Source organism: Gopherus evgoodei, chromosome 1 (genome assembly GCF_007399415.2).
Source record: "Gopherus evgoodei ecotype Sinaloan lineage chromosome 1, rGopEvg1_v1.p, whole genome shotgun sequence".
Taxonomy (NCBI): Eukaryota; Metazoa; Chordata; order Testudines; family Testudinidae; genus Gopherus; species Gopherus evgoodei.
The window spans coordinates 368,892,772-368,914,682 of NC_044322.1; the positions used below are offsets into that span (position 1 = coordinate 368,892,772).

At 49.4% G+C, this 21,911-nt stretch overlaps 1 protein-coding gene across 1 annotated transcript in view; it reads right to left on the reverse strand.

The window, feature by feature from the left end:
• Positions 1-21,911, reverse strand: part of SHANK3 (SH3 and multiple ankyrin repeat domains 3) — a 727,758-nt gene that overhangs the window by 24,666 nt on the left and 681,181 nt on the right. Inside the window, exon 24 of the mRNA XM_030541199.1 lies at positions 11,266-13,591. Coding sequence (XP_030397059.1) covers positions 11,266-13,591 — 2,326 coding nt within the window. The remainder of the gene's footprint in view (positions 1-11,265; positions 13,592-21,911) is intronic.

The following is a 21,911-nucleotide window of genomic DNA, read 5'->3' on the forward strand; positions in this document are numbered from 1 at the left end:
AGGGTTGAAGGGCTTTAAAATTGTTTTGTAGGCAGCCCAGAGGCAGATGGGCTTCTGCATTTCCTATATCTCTGTTAAGAATTCCTGTGCATCAGAGATTGTGGGACTGGAGCATCTCTGGTCCCTGTGGAGGTGAGTTGTGTGTCTGGTTGGAAGGGATGGGACTGGGAGATTCCTTAGGTGTTGCATTGGGTGTCCTGGGGTTCTGGCCCAGCACGGCTGGGCCCTGGGATGGGGAGGCAGCCTTGGAATTTCAGCAATCAGCAGAAAATGAGACAAGTAAAAAACAATATGAGTCTGCACAGAACTTCGCTTGTGTTCTGGAGCTGCCTTCACACATGGGGGCAGCACACAGGTAGTGAGCTGGACTCCGATTTATGCTGCTGGTGAGAGACAGAGGGGTAGACAGACACAGCAGTTGCACAACTGGAACAGTGAGGCATGCACTCTGGGGAAATTCACCGGGTTGGCCCTCTGGACTCGAGCACGTCACAATTCAAAGCTTCCCTCCCCTACTCCTGGCCCCAGGTCACCATCTGGCAGGTCACATTCAGCTCATGCTTGGGATTTTCTTCTTGTCACTCTCCAGTGAAAATGGTATTGTTTAAAAATGAACCTCCTTGCTTAGGGCCCTATTGCCTGTTCCTGCCAGGTAGCTACATTAAACTGATCAGCCATTTGCTTGTCAATGTCCTCAACAGGTACTGGTCACCACCAGGGTCTGTGCTGGGCTCAGACAGGGTCTTCGAGCTGAGATTCCTCCGTGACTGCTCCATGCAGACACTGGTCACTGATGATGGTGTCTGTACTAGGATCTGCATGGAACAAGGCTTCACATTTATTCCGTTAGAATCAGGACAAGAACCTGACACAACCACCTCAGTTGCCCTGTCACTGCTAAGCCACCTGGCAGAGAGGATAGCATCCTCCTGCTGCCCAGTCTGGACAGCCCCTTCTCTGTCTGCCATTTTGACCCACACCTAGAAATGTTATTTCATTTCAGGAGCTGAAATAGGATAAAATGCTATTTTCCTCATCTCACAACCACCTTCACCTGACAGTCTGCTCCAGGGCCCAGGCAGTGAGCTAAAGACAACCTAGGGTGGGGAAACTTGTACTCAAAGGAAAAGACATTTGGGGCGCTGAGCTCCTCCAGTTCTGACAAAGGGAATGTGGTCAGCTCTCAGGGAGCTGTTGGGAAAGGTGCAGGAGGAGCAAATGCTGGCTGTGGAGGAGCTGCCAGCTAATTCAGACTCTGCCTTTTCCAGAAACCTTACAAATGTGAATACTTGATTGAAAACTTGCAGAGTGACTTGAAATTGCCCCCCGTCCCTGTGCATCCTCTGCTGGCTGCCCCCTGGGAGCAGTGATTTCGAGTGGGAGGGCTCTCTCAAGCCATAGTTTGAACCATGTCGAAGCCAGAAGGGAATTTCCTCAGTTTCCTCCTAGAAATCAGCGGCACATAATATCACAGCACAGGGACACAGACATGCTACTGGGGCACAAGAGGGTAAGGGGAGGGTTGAAGTTCACGGTTCACAGCAAGCTCCACTCCCTCCACTCCCACATCCCAAGGGCTGTGGGACAAGAAGGGAGAGTGACTGGCACGTGACACACAGCAGCACGGGGAGGACAACATGGGTTTGCTATGAGATGAGAGCATGCTCACTTACACAACTCGCCCACCCTCCTGAGGCCTGAGGCGGTTCTAGACAGAGCAGCGCGGACATGCAGATGTGAGAGCAGGAAGAGAGGCAATGAGAGAGAATGTTAGCTTCAATCCGGGGCGCAATAACAACACAGAGAATGAACAGACTTCATCCCAAACCATTCCAGAACCACTGTGACTCCCAGAAACCAAAGGGCTGGTTCCTCACACTTCCCTCCCATTGCAGAGCTCTCCGCTGGTGGAAGATGCTGAGAAGAATGACCAACTCAGCAACAGGGGGAGGGTGGCTACAGCTGTATTGAGGAGCGAATATGTGGGCAGTCCTTGCTCTACTGAAGTGGGGCCTTCTCCCCATCTCACAGAAATGCACTGAAGTCTATGGTAGAAAAGCAGTTCTCTAAGTACTACACTTATAATTGATTAGCACTGCAGCGTTTGGTGACTCCCTCACAGCTCTTTCACTGCCGGGTATCAGGCATAAGCCTGACATCAAACAGTTTGGTGCATTCCCCAGGGCTGTGTGCACCAGCTCTCTCTGGTTTTGTGTATGTACAATAGTCTCAGCCCATCATCTCCAAAGACAAGGCAGAACAGAAAGTATTTGAGCTCTGCAAGTGGCATGAGCGAGGCTTGGATGCTCTGACTGAGTTTGACGTTTACTGTGACGCAGCAGACCAGAGGGGGCTGTGTGTGGTTCTCGGGGAGATGTTAAAGGGGATCCAGGTGATTGGAACCAAATGGATTCGGGGAACCAGTTCAGTATTCATTGAGTTCACATTCCTGCATTTACTAGAGAAAATGGGACATTCATAATCACATGAATTCAACAGCCAAAGCCGGAGACAATCTCTGACAGTGGTATTCCTAAAGATAGGGAGTAGGGAATGGGGGGGAAGGGGAGTTTGGGAAATAGAGAGAGATGGGGGAGGGGAGAATAAGAGAGGGAGAAAGAACACGTGCACGGGAGAGAATGCTCGACAGAAAGAACAAGAGAATGAGAGCAGTAAATACAATTCAACATTTTATCTGACTGAACCAGAAATTTGCTTCAGTGGTTTGATTTTTGACAGTTGTGAGAACAGTAACTAGAACTAATGGCCAATAGACAGTTCATGATCACCTGAGAGAGAGCTACTGCAGCCCCAGGTTCCCTGGGTATGGAAGTTTGGTTTAATCCCTACCTGAGAGCCTGCAATAAATTGTAGATTTTTCCTGCTCAGCCAGGGACACCAAGAATTTCTCTTCAGAAAATTAGATTGAGCTCGACATTTGGTTTCCAGAAAATAGCTGGGCCAGATTGAGTGACACGAAAAGCTCAGGAGAGTTGTCCGCTCTCATCCCAGTGGAATCCTGCTTCTGTCTAACTCCTAAGAGGAACTCCTAACCATTCCCTTTGTATATTCCAAAGTCAAGTGGCTCCCCAGTGGATCTGAGAGGACAGGAACTCAGTTGAGAACACAGCTCACAGTATCTCTCTCCCTAACCGAAACTCTTCCTGTCTCCCATTTCCAGAAACCTCCTTGTTTCCTGAAGTTTTTCTCACCGTATCAGAGGCTTTAGTCAATATTTCAAGCTAGTATTGGTGCTATGAACACAGGGGCTTAGCCTTGGATTAATTAAAAGTTTCTACAAGGAAAGAGGTTGCACTCATAATGGAACAAAGTTCACAAGAACATTGCATTGAACATATAGCTCTCCTGCCTGCATCAGATTCCAGAGGGAGAGAGAGAAACAAACAATTTAATCAGTAACATCGTTTCAGACATAACTGTCTTCTGCCAAATGAGAGACAGCAAGTGAAATGTACTGGCTAGCACTCAATACCGTACACAAAAGCCAGGATCAAGTGAGGCTGGCATTGGTGGAGGCTACCCAAGATCCTTATTAAGCTGCAGAGCAACTCAAAGTCAATGCACAGAGCGAGCCCCACAAACACATCTGTCTGGCTTACAAAGTACTGTGGCCATTCCCCTAGTGAGCATCTGTGAGTTTTAGGGGTTTCTAAAGAGAGTGCCGTCCCAGCTGGATGTCACAGTAACAACTCTGCTGTGCTTGCTAGAATGAAGTAGAAGAGCAAGAGGACTTCCAAGCTCTTTTTGAAAAATGTCCCTCCCATTCTTCTAATGTAAGAAGGACTGGGCATGAAACGGCTTCCCTAGCTTTTCTTTGGCAATTTCAAACACCATGACATGATTGCAGAACCACCGTAAGTCAAGTGAAAGTCTTTCTGACTCCTGACACTGCTGTGTCTCTTCGTCACAATCTGCGGAGTGGTGAAACAGAGAGAAATAAGAACCAAAAACTGTATTTCAATCGAAATCATGGACAACAGCAAATCTGCATTAGGAATAGGAGACTTATAAACACCACATCCATGATAACCATGAATGTTACCACGACATTGCTTACTGCCCCACCCGTATGCCTCAGCTCTGCCCTTGCTGGTGAGAAGGGAATTCGGGTCTAATCCTTAAGCACTTCACTGCTCATGGTTCTTCCACAGCAGACTTCAACCCTCCTCTAGAAGGCCCGGCCTCTCCTGATGGGAGAAGGGCTTTTTTCTATTCCCCATGTATTCAACCTCTGGGACTCTTCAAGCCAATCTCTTAATATACCTACACATAGAGTTTAAGTGAACATGGAGGGACTCCTACAGAGCCACTCTAAGCTGGCTTGCAGGGAGCTTTCTACGTTGACTGCTTCTATCTTCTGCTTGGCAACCTGTTCACTGACCATAGCCTTACAGCTGAAATGTGGCTCTTTGGAGGCTGATCTAGAAGTGGGAAAGTCCTGCATTCCTTTAGCTTCCTTTTGTGACTTTCATTTCCAGTCGTAAAGTTGGCAGGAACAGCCCTCTCCCTGGAGCAGAGACTCTATTCCCCTCTACCTAGGCAATAATTTGTATGAAACAAAACTTCATCTCAGGACGCTCTCAGTGCTGAAATCAACAGGGAAGAAAGCTTTGTTAGGTTTAATTCCTGATTTTTCTGGCCACTTTGACAGGGAAATAATCTGTCAGGGGCATGGGTAGGTTTCTTACTGCTGTGTAGGTAACATATTTGAGAGACTCATTCCTATGTGATAACCCCATGGGCATAAACGAGCTGAAGTCAAGGTTTGCTCTTCTATTCACTCATCAGAGTAATGGGTGCATGAGCTGTGATTAGTATGTTAGTGATCAGATGAGGTGAAGCCAGCTGTGCTTGCTGTGATATGAACACATGCCGAGACTTATTACCCACAATGCCCCTGTCTCCTTGTAGGCAATGCACATCAACATTTCCCATTCTTCCAGGGAAGGAAGCCTTTGATTGGTTTCAGATTAGTGTGTCTGCTCAGGATCAAAGGGCTAATTTCTTTGCGGGGTGACTACCACACGAATCACTAGTTCTTCATCGACTAACCTAGAAACACAGCTTGTACTCTCCAGATACCCCGTCTCCACAGCTGTGTCCCTACAGGACATATGCTATCATGTTCTATTGTTGTCTGCACTGCCAAGCCTAGAAGGGAAACCTCAACGACTGACACAGAGACAGACTGGTTTCAGGAACGCCACAGCATCCGCCTAACTGAAAACACCTTTGGACGATGGCATAGTTTAGGGACCAATGGAAAACAACATATCAGCACCCAGCAAGTTTGCGGGTAAGACGAGTTTCAACACTCTTACCTAGTGATGGCTTCCTTAACACTCTAGCGCTTGATCTCTGGTCAACTTCCTACCATTTGAGTTTGCTCATGAGCAAGGCATTATCCCTCTGACACACACCAGGCAGGGGAGGGCTGGGCCACACTGAGTTTCAGATCACAGAGGGTATGTCTACACTGCAATTAGACACCCACGGCTGGCCTGTCCTGGTGGACTCGGGCTGGAAGCCGGACTCTAAGACCCTGCGAGGCGGGAGGGTCCCAGACCTCAGGGTGCAGCCGGAGCCAGAACATCTACACAGCAATTAAACAGCCCCTTATCCCGTGTCAGCTGGCACGGGCCAGCCGCGAGTGTCTAATTGAAATGTAGTGGGAATAGGGGCCTCTCCACATTGCCAAACATTGGGGCTCTCCGGAAGTGAAGGATGGCCTCTAAGAGAACATGGGACCCATTCTGCTTCCACTGAAGTCAAGGAATTTTGCCCCATTTTCAATGGTGCAGGATCCAGGCCTGTGTGAGAAGAAGAGAGCACGACTGAATGGGTGGGATGTTCTTCAGCACTAACACTCACAGTACAGCAGGGGTTGGCAAACTTTCAGAAGTGCTGTGCCGAGTCTTCATTTATTCACGCAGATTTAAGGTTTTGCATGCCTGTAATACATTTTAACATTTTTAGAAGGTCTCTATCTATGTCTATAATATATAACTAAACTATTGTTGTATGTAAAGTAAATAAGGTTTTAAAAATGTTTAAGAAGCTTCATTTAAAATTAAATTAAAATGCAGAGGCCCCCAGATCTGAGTGCCACTGAAAATCAGCTCGTGTGCCGCCTTCGGCATGCGTGCCATAGGTTGCCTACCCCTGCAGTACAGCATCCTGCTCCACCAACACAATCCAGCTCTGGACAGAGCCTCAGTTTCTAGCTCAACTGATCATAGGCTTTTCCCATACTCCTTAAACCCACATGCCCCGCCAGGAGGCAGAGGGACCACCTTTTCCTGCGGAGGGAGGGGAAGACAGATTTGTTCATCTAATACTGGCATTCTTTGTTCTACTTCACCATTGGACCCTATTCCCAGCCTAGGGGGACCATCTTCCTGAGGGGCTAGGGGGGAGTTTAGTTTCTCACTTCACCTAATTCTGAAACTCCTGTCTGTACTCCTGCACTGGATTCAGACCCTGACCTGAAAAGGCCACGTTCTCTCCAAACAGGAGTAGAAATGGTTGTGCCATTTGTACCTACACACCAGGGGATCCCCGTTAGGAAAGGGCCTGAAAAAAATGGATCTAATTCATCTTTGACTTGACAAACCTGAGCCTCTGAATCAGCCCTCCACAGGAATCTGCCCAGGCTGTGGAATGAAACTTCAGTTCTTTTTTGTGCATAAGCTTAGACACAATGAAGAGATAAAAAGCCTACAAGGAAACAGGGGGTTGTAACTGCAGTGGCAGAAAGCTTACACCAGAAATGTTACACCATTTGACTGAAACAGAATTAACTGATGAGTTTATATAGAAAGAGGTAGCTTTACCCTAGGAGCTAAATGGCTAAAGGGCTTATTTTTCTTCTCTCTCTCTTTCAGATCTGTAGAAATACAAAGCAGTTGTGGGTTTCCAGAACAGCACCTGAAAAACTCAGTTTTGCATCTACACATTTGCTTCAAATGATACATCTGGCATGTTCTGTTGTTGCTTAGACATAAGAACCAAAAACCTGTGCAGAGAACCCTCTAACCTGGATTCTCCACTGTATTAGCTGGCACTTAAAATTGAAACTGTGTCGATACTACTGAACAATCCTGGCTTGAGCTGAACACTTGTTCACAGATACGCCTTGAGGTCCAGATGACCACTGTCACAGCACAGCTAATCAGCAGAGGTGGGATAGTTAGGTCCAGGTTCACTACACCCAATGAGAAATGGCACAACCCTGATGACACTGGATGGCCATGGCCAGAGTCACATGACACAAGGACATTAAACGAGAATGCCATTTTAAACATATGTTTTAATGTTGTACATGTAACAGGTGAGGTTCGCTCCGTAGGGCTATGCTTTCAGCCTCTGGTGCTAGGATACAGGTCTCCAGCTGCCTTTTCACAGCTCACTGTGACTTACTAGGCCTACCGCTCACTGATCAGGGAACGCAGGGATCAGGAGTTAACTTCGGAGCTGTCTTGTGATAATGCATGTCACACAGTGATTCCACTGTAGTGTCCAGAGAGCGTCCTTCAATTGCAAGCTCTTCATAAGCCTTCTATGAGCCAATGTACGGCTGGCACTCCAGTGGAGCTACCATATGACAGCTCATGCTGCCTTAGGAGCGATCACAAGGTAACTCAGAAGTTAGCTCTCCTCATGCTATTTCATGGCACTGGCATGTTTCCTTGCTGCTCAGAACACTAGATGTTGGGACCTGCCGTCTCCAAGGGCCACATCCACATTAAAGATGAAAGTGGCTGCCTCGAACTTTATACTGTGCTTGTTAGGCTCCATGGGCTCCTTGCAACTGCCAATGTGGTTGAGGATTGAGCAAAGTCTAGGTGCGACACATGCCAGCGAGACTCCATGACTGGAAGCTGCCACACGGCTCTGCCAGGATCTCCTGCCAGACTCTATGGGGCTGTTCTGAGCACTGTACTGCAGGCTGTGTGCTGCCTCTGGGGACGGAGAAGAGCTGCCGTTTTGCCACTGTTGTCCAAAATCTTCATCCGTGCATAGAGCACGTGATGTACAGGCCAAGCACAGCCTTCCTCACCCTATTCAGCACTGGCCTAAGAACAGGGAGAAAAGAAGGAATGTTCTCACTACTGATTGCCTGAACTCTGACATTGTGTTCTCTTCATCATCAGCGTCTTGCCGTCTTTTTCAGTGACTCTCGTCAAACATCCTCCTTGGGGAGACTGTTTTGCAAGAAGACAGTCAGAGAACCCAGTTTCTGTCTTTCATCCCTGGAGCTCCCTGGCCAAAACTCTATAAACCTCTGGAAGAGAGATGTACCAGGGCCTGCCTGTTGTATAGTCAGAAATTAATAGGATCAGGAACAAACAAAACTGTGCACCACCAGGTCTGCTTACTCAGCCGTTCCTCCAGCTCCCGGGCTCTCGTCTAAGGAGAATCTCTGGCAATAGCAGCAGCTGTGCTGGGACAGCTTCTGAGAGCAGCGAGTGCACTGTCTCTCTCAAATCACAGGGCGATTCTTGGGCAACTCCTGGAGACATGGCTTCAGTTTGGCCCCTGGCAAAGGGCCCTCATTGCCCTCCTGAAGCAAGGACGAGCTCAAGGATGACAGCACCAGCAGCTGCAGGAGAGGCCTTGGCAGCAGCATCTTCACCCCTTATGCAGAACTGCAGGGTCCAAAGGCTGTTTCTGACGGCAGTAGCAGCAACTGTGGATTTAGGGTCATCTCTGGCAGGTGAGACCTCACTATTCTTCAGCAATCAGGAGCATTCAAGGGCCATCACTGGTGGTGGCAGCAGCAGATTTAGCTGGTCCTGGTTCTCCTGCCCTTCATCACAGCACTGGAGGGATTTAAGGGCGGTGTGCTGTGGAAGCTTCAGGTGGTAATTTCTCTCTTAGAATCAAGCACAGGGACTGGAAAGTGTGCGGAAGTGGGCTCCATTTGTATATTTGTAAATTATTCTCTACATTCATTTCTGAACTGACAGGAGTTGAATAAAAGAGAGGGAATTAGCACAATGGAAGAGAGCACCTCATATCACTCTAGAATAGTCTATTTACAGCTGACTTCCTGGGAAATATTTCCAGTTCTTGGACACCCACCAAGTGCACCCAATTTCAGAGAGGAAAGGCCACAACTTTCATAAAAAGTGAATGAGATATATTTAACTCTACAAGACCAGCAAAAGATGCTAAACGCCTGGAGAATGAGCAGCATCCCCCTGTGACAGTGTGGGGGAGGGTGAGGTGCTGGCGGCTCTCCGGCAGGGCACAGGACTTTGAGGGGCCGTGGGAAACAGAAGAGTGCAGTGCAGGAACTGATTTCATGGAGCATAGTGAGGGGACTCTCTGGGAAAAGGGCTGGGATCTGGGAGGATGTCTGTCAGGGAGCATGGGAGGCAGTGGGAAGTCAGCATCTCTTGAAGCATGATGGACAGAAGAGTCTGGTGTCCCAGAATACGTAGAGATGGACAGAGCTGGGGCCGGGGAGAACTGGTGTCTCTGGTGGCAGGTACAGTGGAGAGGCAGGCTGCAGCCATTTAAGGCCTGTGGGCAGCAGAGGGTGAGCTGGTATCTCAGTGCCTTTGTGAGACAGAGGAGGAATGTGACGGGCGAGGGTCGGTCTGGCAGAAAGGGGATGGCGTTTTTCAGGGAATGTAGGGGATGGAGAGAGCTGTCTGTTCCTCAGGGAGCAGTGGAGGTCGCGGGGTGTTTAGCTGGAGTTGGTATATCCGAGGGGCATGTGGGGCTGGGAAAGCTGCTGTCTCTCAGGCTGTGAAAGACTGAGGAAGGCTGGTGTCTCTTGGAACCCAAGGTGGGGGAGTGGAAGGGAGGAGAGGAGGCACTGGTCATGCTCAAAGCCCTCAGCACAGCATCCTGAGATATTTAAACTGCTGGACAAAGAGAGGCCGACGTGGCCTTCCCTCTACAGCTCTGCCAGCACAATCCAAGTGTGAGCTAGAAATCCAGGCTTTGGCCCATGGGAGGGAGGCGATGGGCAGCCAGGGACACTTGCGGGCCAGGAAGGGTGTGTGGGCAGTGGGCAGAACTCAGGGAATGGGGAGGCTGACACTGCTAAGGGCCCTTGAGAAAAGAGGCTGGGTGGTGGGAGGCTTGTGTCCCTGAGAGTCTCTGGGGAAACTGTGTGGGCAGGGGTGGACTGGGGTTGGAGTCCCTTGAGGCCTGTGAGGAATGGGGAGAGGTTGATACCACTTAGGGAGTATGGAGGTCACTGATGTGTGGGTGGAAGCTGGTGTCTCCTGAGCATCGCGAGGGTGAAGGAATCTAATATAGCTGGGACTGAGAAAGAAGCTTCTATGGGCTTCTTATCCCTATCTTCTGGGGCTGCAATCTTGTCAGAGCTCACAAGTTACACAATGTCTGGCCAGGTCTGTACTTGAATGCGAGACCTGAAGAGAAAAACCTAGGGTAATGTGGGTAGTGGTGTGGATGCCGCAGTGGGGGCGTTCTCCCCTCTGAGTCAGCGACAGTCTCAAAGCCCCCACCAGACAGGAGGGGCTGTGCTGCAGGGAGGAGCATGGGTGACTGCATCATGGTGCTAGGGAGACCCGTGTTATTGATGGTGCAATGTTGACAGATGTGATGTAAAACTGAGTCCCTGACCACTCACATGGCATTTCTCCTGCCAACTTTCAGCCAGTCTAAATTCCCTCTGCAGTTACAATTGGATACGGGATTAATTTGCATTTCATGTTATAGAGATAGTGTGCAATGTTCCTGTGGCCTGTTCAAAGGCTGCCCCATCCCACCTCAGAGGTGGCTTGTTTTCACTGATGGGTTACACAGTTCCTATGTACTTAGTCTGAGAGCATTTGGGATCCTTTGGGACAAAAGGCACTAGAGAAATTCGAATAATTGTTAACTGTTCAGGAGAAAACACTTAAAAGAGGAACCCACAACCAAATACAGCAATTTAACAAAAGAATCAAGACAGAGAGAGAAGCAACATGAAACAACAGAAAGGCAACTTGAAGAGGAAAGGAGACAGTGAGAAAGGTCCGTGTTTGTGGGTAGGATTAAGGAGACGCCCCAAAACCAAACATGACAATTTCTAGGATGTCTGTCTCAGCTTTTCTCTCCTCTATGCAGCTGAGGAATTCTGACATCTCTGAAATGTTCCTCAAAATGCATCTTGTGATTATGCAGCATATTTAAAAGCCACCATTGCTGTTGAGTTTCCCTATCTTCCTGGAGTGCCTAAACTCTGCACCAATCCCCTCCCCTGACCAGCGTAAGTCTTACCGTGCTGCGACCACAGGTGACTTCTTCCCAGGATCTAAAGGGGGCCCGACAGGTTCCTCCCCCAGTGATCGTGTATCCTTATTCAGCTGTTGTAACCGGGAACTTAGCTCACTGATCACAGTTGGTTTGTCATCCTCAGCCCCGTGGACTGGCCTGCTCTCCATGGGGTCCCCCCATAGCTTGGATCTTCTCTGAAAGAGGTAGCGTGGCCGACCAACACTGGCTGAAGCCAGAGTAGCCGCATGTTGCTGGGAGATGAGCTCACTGTCCGAAGACTGCTTCAAAAGTGGGTCCCTGAAAGTAACTGGCCCCTTGCTGAGCTGGGACTTGAGTTTTGGCTTTGGAGGCACTGGTGGCTTCTCGAGTATAAAAGTTTGTCCATCCGCAAAGGAAGTGTATGTGTCAGTAGGCTCCCCACTTTCAGAGGACAATGTAGACATACTGGAGACTGTAGAGATGGTGCTTGTGGTCTCCAGGTGATGGTCACTTGAACTTCTGGTGTCCACCTCTTCTACTCCTGAGTCTGCAGCAGACTCTGGGGCTACGGGGGCATCAGAGGGCTTCCCTGAGGGTGTTCCACCAGTGGTAGAAGGTGCTACTGCTGCCGCTGGTATGGATGGCGTGCTAGGCTTAGCCAGTTGGCTGATCGGTGTGCCAGGGGTGGTGACTAGTACCCCATTTGCAAACTCATCTGGTGGAGGCACCAGCCCAATCTTGGCCAGTTCCTCCCTGGTCTCTTCATCACTTGAAGACAGCTGAGCTGGTGGGAGGGTAACTGTGTAGGGCTCCACTTCCTCCTCTGAACTTCCTTGACCAAGTGTCTTGTCAGATGCTGGGCTAACCGGAGACTTCCCCACAGGGCTGGGCTCAGTCTCCGTTTTGGGCAGCTCTGCCGGTTCCATGCTTGCTTCAGGAACATCTGGTTTCTCTTCTTTCATCTCAAGTCCTATTTCCTCTTGGCCATTACTTGTTGCATGGACCATGATGAGGCCAGCTGTCTTCTGCTGTGATGTGTCCATAATACTAATGATCATAGATTTCTTGTCTTCACGTTTTTTCTCTTCTTTCACAGGTGTTTCTGCTCTTGTCTCAGTCTCTTTTCTCAGTGTTGTTGGAGTCCCCCAGTGGCTTTTTGTAGGGGCCAAAGTCCCAGGAGCTGCCCCTGCTGCCCCTTTGGCTCCAGGCGAATATGCAGGTGACACTAGGCTCTCTAGCTCCCCCCTTTCTGGTTCTTTGGTTTGGACATCCACAAACAGGGGTACTGCTCGGTCTGAATCTGGGCTGTGGATTGGGGTGGGCGACCTGGATGGGACTTGAGTGGACAGGGCCCGCTCCCTTGCGGCCAGCGCAAGCGCCAGTGGTGAGTTTGGATCTAGAGGCTTTCCTGTTAGGGGGTGGATGAATGTTGAGGATGAGCTGCTAATTAATGGCTTTAAAGCTGAGACAGGTGAAGGAAGCAGCACATCTCGGCTTCCTAGCAACCGCTCATCAATAGACCTGGACTGCTGCAGTGATGGCATGTCAATGCTGGGAGGGCTCCCTTCGATGGCCCCAACCGAGAGGAAGACAGTGGATTTCCGCCTCTCATCAAGACGACGCTCTCTGTCCTTCATGACTCCAGCGATGGCAGTGGCAAAGGGGATGCTCGAGGGGTCGACCTGAGCGATGCCCGCGTGGTGCTGATACTCTATGCCACTCATGCGATGGCTCCGGCGGGTGGGAGAGGGCTCCCGCGTAAAACCTCCTGTGATGGATAAAGCTGCTCTTTCCTGAGCGTCCTCTACTTGCAGCTGCTTCACTAAAGGGCTCTTCTTCCTCTGGGGCTTGGTGGGAGCAAAGAGGCTGACGTTGAACTGGCCCATGTTGGCGTAAGGGTTATCAATCACCCGTCCTTTCCTTTTCAGCTTCTCCGGGGGCGTGGCGGAAGGGCCAGGCCGAGGGATCTCTGTTGGCTCCACAGGAAGATGAGAGGAGTCCTGCAGGATTATCATGGATCGAGCTCTCTTTTGCCTTTCAGGATATGGGATAGAAGTCCTGGCCTGGTCATACATCTCAGTTGCACTGATAACCTGGGGGAGGCCATGGAGTTTGGCCTCCAGGCTTGGCTTAAAGCTCGATCTTATGGTATCATAAACCCTTCCCGGAGGTGGAGGTGGGGAGAAGGATGGGGGAGGGCCTGTGTCAAAGTAATATGGAGACGGAGGAGGGGGCGGAGCTGTCTGAGGTGGGGGTGGGATTCCGTGCCCTTCCCTGACAGTGTCTTGCATTGACGTGCTCCGAGGAAACTTCCCATCCATCAAAGAAGCAGCAAGTTTCTCATCTTCACCTAGGAAACCAGAAGAACAGCAAAGTCAGAATCCCAGAACAAAGGGAGATGGGCCCTGCTGAGAATTCAGTCTTTCCCTGGGCACTGCAAGCTGGATGTCTGGTGCCCTAGGGAGGGATTCCACCTTCCACTGCAGTTCTAGTTTTGAAGCGACTCCTCATCTTTATGCTACATGACTAGCCATTAATTCCGCAGCTTGCTCCCTTGTATGACAAGACAGGGTGCAGAGCAGGCAGTGACTGGTTCTCACTATGTCCTTCAATTTATCGTAAATCCCTCAGTCAGGCCTTTCCACCTCTTCCCTGGCCAGGCTAAATAATCCCAGGGCCAAATCCAGAGATGCTGTAATTAGACACAGACTCCTTGGACGTAGTCACCAATTACCAGTGTGCACGGGGGCTTCACTTAGGGCTCATTATACCCAGGGGTGGCCTGCTACAATGTAACACACACACACACACACACACACACACACACACACACACACACACACACACACACACACACACACACACACACACACACACTTCTCTCCCTCCTGGGAGTGAATTATACACATTGAAACTCAGGGGAATGTTTCCGAGGGATCTAGAGTCTGTGCTGGTAAATAAGTACATAACTACAGACAAATGTCTCTCTCCACTACTCTAGTGTTACTAGGGTCACTTCCTCCAGGAATACTCGGTGAGACTGTCTTCTGGCTAAGGTACCACTCAATAGAAGGATATCTGAGCCTGGGGTGGCAAAGGCGGTCTGGGGGAGAATAAACTGATGTAACGTGGACATTGAGGGGGCCGAATGAAGATGTGAGTTACACCAATTTAGACTCTTCCTGGTCTCTCCTGTGAATCTGGCCCCTCCTACCCAACCCACCTTACCACCTCAAGTCATCATTTGCCTTCCTGGCTCTTGTCAGCCCCAGCTAGATCTTCCTCAACAGGAGTAACTAATCCGAGTGAGCACTGAAGATGAGGGCATGCCACAGCCTGGCATGTCAGTTACTTTTGCTATTATTTTTTATCCTGTTCTTTAATGCATCCACACATCCAGTCTGCTTTTCTAAGGCAGCTGCGTACTGTGCTGGGCAGGCACTTCACTGTGCTCCAGTGACCCCAAAGGCTAGTGAGCTACTGATTAATACTTCAGCTTGCCAGGCACTAATGCTCTGTGCAGACGAGCCCCACTCATTTTTGTTTCATTTGTATTTTAAACACCTGTTTCTATTCCTTTTAACCCCCACCCACTTCTATATTTTATTTTCATCTCCTGTGCTGATGTCTCATTTCATTTTTCAAATAGGGCAGAGAAGCCTCATTAACTCCATGGCCGAGATGAGGAGAGAGGCCGAGCAGGAGTCAGCGATTTGCCCACTCAGGGACTTGGTGGAAGAGCTGGGGCTTGAGCCCAGCTCTCCTGAGTGCCTGGCCAAGTGCCTTCACCACAAGGCTACTAAAAGTACCAGGGATGACCTGTATCCCCTTCAAACTGCTCAGGAACTTCTTCTGTTGCTTCCATGCTAGAGAGAAAGTGCCCAGGGCTTAGAACAACCCTGAAAAGGGACGGTGAAGGAGGGTAGGAGACAAGACACTTTCTCCATTCTGTCCCCACCACCATTCCAACACAGCTCCACCGTGCTGCCTTCTAAGCCCCGCAGAACTGCACCCCATCTATTTATCCGACCTCATTCCTCGTCGCATGGCTGTGGACACTCTGTTGATGATGCCAAGTCTGATGCCCCAGGTGTCCATGTCCCCACAGCCTGCTTCATGCCTTTCTGCAAACCTTGAGCTGGTTTGCTGTGATGCTCCCCTCACTTCATTCTGATCTTCCACGGGCCACTTCTACTGTGATGCCAAAACACGTGCGCCAATCAAATTGTTTCACTTTACTTCATTTGTTTATATTATCTATGATGGAAAACAAATAAGCCAACAACAAGAACTTCCATGCTGAGCATACACCTTTACTGACAGCTGTGCAATCTTGTCCCTGGATCTGATCCCTCACCTTCTGCATCCTGAACCACCAGTTAGTAGCCTTTTTGTTGCATGATGGGCACACGTGCTCCAAATATCCCCAGCTGGTTCCAGGCCTCCATTTCTGACAGGGAATAGAAACTTGCACCTGTCTTCGTGGGATCTTTCCCTGATGCCTAACATGCAAGTTGAGGTGCTTCTGTCAGACAAACCAGCAATGTCTGAAGCTGTTCACAGCCAGGTGTAGGAGACGAGAAGGCAGTGATCACTGAAGCCAGAGAACACTGGTCTGGGACTGGGGCCGGGTTTCTCCATTCCCCCTGTTCATCTGACTCAGCCAGCTCATGATCTGGCTCAAAGCAGAGGACATGTTTCTCTGAGAAGCAGCAGTTGTATCCCTTTGCCAGTTTAGGGAAGGGCAGATTACAATACAGCAGCTCTGCTGTAGTAGGAATTCCATTACAAGGGAGGGCCTAAGAAAGCTGATGCCAGATGGGCCACTTAGGGCAAGGTATAAAAGGCCCGACGGGGTAATGAGCCTTGGTCAAAGTGGACAAGTCCTCAAGAGACCAGAAAAGGCCAAAGGGGGAAGACTATCTCCAGATACCTCCGGAGAATCAGATATCAAAAGAAAAACGTAGACTTTGCCTGCATACCGGAGGAGTGGCTTGACCATACCACAGGCCCAAGGCTGGCCCACCTCCTCCCCAAGATACTCCTTCCATTATAATCCCAGAAGTAAAATGTATGGAATGGGGAAAGGAGAATCTGGAGGAGGAGTAGGCATAGTATTCCAGTCTGACATCAAACCCAGGAAAAGCCCCACCAGGAACACTAGTCCTGGAAATGCATCCAACTGCTCTGGGATGGAAGATACAAAACGAACTGTGGTATTAGACCAACCAGCATGGTGGTGGAATCCCCTAGACTTCAGCACCAGGTAGATAATGCCTCTGAACTGCTGGATGGAGACAGTCCCAGACATGATCTGATCTTTATTCTGGATATGGACACAGGCAATACAGGAACCACTAGCACAGACAGATCCCCAGCTTCTCCTAGGCAAAAACAGAGCTCTGCGCTGGTGGCCAAGCAGCGATGGGTCACACTTCAATAGCTTGTAGTAATCCTAAAAGAAAGCTATGCCCTGGGCCCTCAGATAAGAACCCAGAAAGACAGATAATTGAGAGGTCCAGCTATGGAGAATCAGGTAGGACACTGAGATTAATGAAGCACGTCCCTTCCTTCCACCTTCTCCACCAGGGCACCATGGTTCTCAGAACCCGTAACAGAGGAAATGGTAAGACAGCAGAACTGGCCATTGGTGGCAAAACTGCTCACAATCAAGGAAAAGCAAAGACAGAAGGACATTCTACAGTCCTACACCAAAGCCACAGAGGAGGCCACAGGATCTTTCTTTTCAGCCAGAGCAGCTGCAACGCTGTACCCAACTCAGCTATGGCAGACTGTACCGTGCTCTATCAATGCAGACTGTTTCTGTTCTGTTCCAGAACCCAGCACAGCATTGCAAGGAATATCTTCTTTCTACTTGCTTCACAGAGAATATCACTGCCATCTGGGACTGTCATTCTGGAATCCAGACTTTACTAGCATATGCCAAACCCACCACACAACTCCTTCCTTCACAGAATTCAGCCGATGCTACAACCAGAAAGCTTTGGCTGAGTTCCCACTGGCCACATTCCCTTCTTAGATGGTGCAAGAGCCAAGAGCGCTTGGGCCCCTCTCTGCCTTAGGGATGTGACCCCTGCCCCCGCAGTAACCGAGCGCCGTATGTGATGTGCTGCATTTGTCCTCCCAACACCGTCTGAGGCAGGGAAGCATTAGTACCCTGCTTTTACAGCTCAGCACCTCAGTGACAGACACACTAGGGCCCAGATTTTAAAGGTATTTAGATCCTGCTTGGCTAAGTATTGCAAGGTCTAAGGCATTAAGTCCCATTTTCAGAAGTGACTGAGGCACATGGGCCCTGGTCCTCAAAGCTATTTAGGCACCTCTCTGCCTCTTTAGGTGCCTAAATCCACCATTTAGGCACCACTGACATTTTCAAATCTGGCACTCAGCTTCCATTTAACTCCACAGGCACCTGTCAGATCCCACAGGGAGAGGGCCGGATGCAGGCCACCAATGCACAAACCTGCATCACAGACAGTTAGGGCACAGGGCAAGGCAGGGCGAGCTTGAGAGAGGGAGACAGAGATGGAAGAGGCTGTTTTGGCTGATAGGGCATGGGCTGCCCAAGCAGCTGACCTGGGCTCAGGTGCCTGACTCCAGGAGGGAGTTCACAGTTGAGGTACCCGAGCACAGGCAGGTATCTTCTCTGGTCCATCGGTCAGGAGCATCAGTCAACTGCTTAGGCGCCTAAGCCTACTCTCCTTGGCATTTCACTCCTGGCTAGCTTAGGTGGCTCCCCACGCAGCCTGCTGGCTTCTGAGGATCCCTTTCTTAGGTGCCTGTCTCTCTCCGTAGCCTGGGGGCCTAGCTGCATAGGTGGCAGGCCACCCAATGACTTTGATGATCTGGGCCTTATTATCCTAAGTCAAGTCAAGGGGACCGAAACTCCTAGTGCCTAAGGGCCAAACTTGTAAAGGTATTTAGGTGCTTAACTCCCTCTGAAATCATGAATGTCCTCAGGAAGTAGAGCCAGTGTCCTCTTTGGTTTCATTTAGATGTCATCTGTCCATCCTGCAGGACTGGCCTTAGGACAAATGACCTTGGGGCAGACGGCTTGGGATCTAACAGTCTCTAATATTTCTTCTTCTTCTTCTGTTCTGCTTTCCAGGCATACAGAGCTCTTCTGTAAACCCCTCCAGCTCTTTGGCTCAAGAAACCTTTTGTATGTTAAAAGTGACAAAGAGTCACATGCATCACCTGCCTTGACAAGCATCCGACGAAGTGGGTATTCACCCACGAAAGCTCATGCTCCAATTCGTCTGTTAGCCTATAAGGTGCCACAGGACTCTTTGTTGCTTTTATAGATCCAGACTAACACGGTGACCCCTCTGATACTTGTTGTATGTTGACACTGAGGTTTTCACCCATGAGTCTTGAGCTGGTGATTCTAATAGTCAGCTCTAGCTACGAGGTGTGCTGTGATAGTCTAACAGTGCTAACTGTGGGTCCCTTCAAACCACCAGCATTCTTTATTTATCAACAAGTTTGTTGCTCTTTGTACTATTTTTTCCAGTAACATGTTTGCCCGCGCATGGCATGGGCTTGCCAGGGTGGGCTTGGACTGAGAGACCAAAGAGAATTTCTGTAATAAGACACTTCTGACTGTGGCTAACAGCTCTTACTAGCTCACTTGGAATTCCATGCGGAGTGAGGCCTTTGTGATTGCCAGCACACACTGCTACTCGATGAGAAGCGAAAGGGCTGAATTCACACAAATCTGAGTAGCAGTTCACTGATACAAAGTATTATTCCTGTTTAATTCAAATACATCTGTGCCAACCTTGGACTAAGGATGATCAGGAATCACGTGCTGCTTCACTCCTTGTATCTATTCACACTCATTTATACCTTCACCCTTCTTGGCTTGTACTCATGGAGCATAGGTCCATAGCCAAGATGGTTGGGCTACAACCCCATGCTCTGAGTCTCCCTAGCCTCTGGCTGCCAGACACTGGGAGTGGACAAGGGATGGATCACTTGATGATTCCCTGTTCTGTTCATTCCCTCTGAAACACCTGGCATTGGCCACTGTTGGAAGACAGGATACTGGGCTCGATGGACCTTTCGTCTGACCCAGTCTGGCGGCTCTTATGTTCCTACTCAGTTGTGCTCAGATTTAGCTCCATATGGTATTTGTTTTTCTTCACTTTAAATAGATTTTCTTTGGCACAGAGCAGAACCTTACCGTCACTCAATGTATTACTGATCTTTTTTTTAACCAAAATTAACCAATCAGCAAGTAGTTCCACCCCACCCAGATCCCCAGAGATCTGAAGCATGATGTTTTGGTGTTCTCAGGTGGTGAGGCCACCCCAAAAGGAAGTAATCTAAACATATATCTACCAAAAGGAGAGTTCATGGCACAGAGTTTTGCCCTTCCTTTATCGAGTCAGACCTGCTAAAAGTCTTGGCTTGCATTCAAAACTGAAAATACTCTTGCATTCTGAAGTCTAGCTGTGGGCTCCGCTCATGGTGCTGCATCTCACCTGGCCTTATTCCAGTCTTTTGGATCTATGCAAATCCTTGGCTTGTTTGGTTTATTATGGTGATTGTACTCTAAACTCAGTCAGCTGGTACCTTTATTTGCTTCCAATATCTTATTTTACCATCCATTCAAGTTCAGCTTTTACATTTTCTTAGTGCAAACGGTACTTCATACATGTATTTTTGGTGGCACTTTAGGACCTACTCTAACGTGGTGTATTATATCCTTATTCCATACCAGTCTATTAAACACCTCAACAAATTCTTAGATATCTGTGGCACCCTGTTTTGCAGACAAGTTATATACACATTTGATCATCTATATTTGCATACTGCTCTTCAACCTAAGCTCACATGGGAACATGTGGAACCTGTCCTTGTATAAACATTCCCCTGAGGCATTGTCATGTGGGTTAATTTCATGTCCATTAAATGAAAGAAGCTCCTTTTTTTATTTTAACGTTGGGTGGTCACAATTAACTCTGTAAAAGCTTGTTGTGATTATACTGACGTTTACTTTTCATTCATTTATTTCCAGCGCTGAACAACCCCCATCAGTTGTAGAATCTTGCCTTGTAAATATCTTACGGGACTCAACCAAGAATTCTGTTTTCTTCATCATTATCATCATCGCTCTCTCCTTTAGCTGTACACTCATGAAAAGACGGTTACTCACCTTTGTAACTGTTGTTCTTCGAGATGTGTTGCTCATATCCATTCCAGTTAGGTGTGTGCGCCGCGCGTGCACATTCATCGGAAAACTTTTACCCTAGCAACTCAGTGGGCCGGCAGGTCGCCCCCTAGAGTGGCGCCACCATGGCGCTTGATATATACTCCTGCCGGCCCACCCGCTCCTCAGTTCCTTCTTGCCAGCTACTCCGACAGTGGGGAAGGAGGGCGGGTGTGGAATGGATATGAGCAACACATCTCGAAGAACAACAGTTACAAAGGTGAGTAACCGTCTTTTCTTCTTCGAGTGATTGCTCATATCCATTCCAGTTAGGTGAATCCCAAGCCTTACCTAGGCGGTGGGGTCGGAGTGAAATGTGGCAGAATGAAAACTGCTGAGCCAGAGGCTACAGCCTCTCTTGACTGTTGAACCAGGGCATACTGCGAAGCAAAGGTATGGACCGAGGACCAATGGAGCTTCGCGACAGATCTCGTGGGTAGAAACACGAGCCAGCAAGGCGGCAGATGAAGCCTGAGCCCTGGTAGAATGCACGGTGATGTGGCTTGGGGAAATATGAGCCAAATCATAACAAGTGGGGATGTCCGCCATCACCCAAGATGAGATCCTCTGAGAGGAAAACAAGCAAGCCCTTCCTGTGGCCCGCTACCGGGACAGAGCTGGGGCACCTTAGGAAATGGTTCTGTCAGCACAATATAATGCGAGCACTCCACAGATGTCCAAGGAGTGCAATGGTTGTGCCCATTGCGTTGAGCTGTGGGTAACATGAAAGGCCGAAACCACCTTAGGGAGGAAAGCCGGGTGCGGTCATAACTGCACCTTGTCTTTGTGAAACCTAATGTACGGCGGAACCACCGTAAGAGCTCTGAGCTCGGAGACCCGTCTGGCCAAGACTAGGTTCAGGTCCCAGGTTGGGGCTGGGTGGCGCACCCGAGGGTGCAAGCGCTCCAAGCCCTTGAGGGGCCTCGAACCCATAGAGCGTGAGTACACGGAACGTCCACCTTAGCCTGCTGGAAGGTAGAGATGGCTGCTGAGCGTATCCTCAGCGATGATACCGCCAGGTCCTGCCGCTGAAGGCCAGAGGCAGGCCAAATAGAGGGGGATCGAGACCTCAGCAGGAGCAAGATCGAGCGTATTGCAGCTGTAGAAGAAACGCTTCCACCTGGCCCGGTACATTGACCAGGTGGAAGGCTGCCTGTCACCCCCGACTCAGGTACGCAGCAGCCACTGTGAGGCGAAGAGGCTGCAGGTCCGAGTGACGAAGCCTGTCGTTGCCCTGAATGATTAGGTCTGGGTGGGGTGGAAGGGTAATTGGGTCTGTTACTAACAGGCCGAGCAATGTGGTATATCAGTGCTGCCTGGACCACTCTGTAGTGATCATGATGATGCACGCTCTGCCCCTGCGGAGTTTGAGCAGGACCTAATGAACCAGTGGGAACAGTGGGAAGGCATAATGCAGTTGGCCTTTCCACGGCAT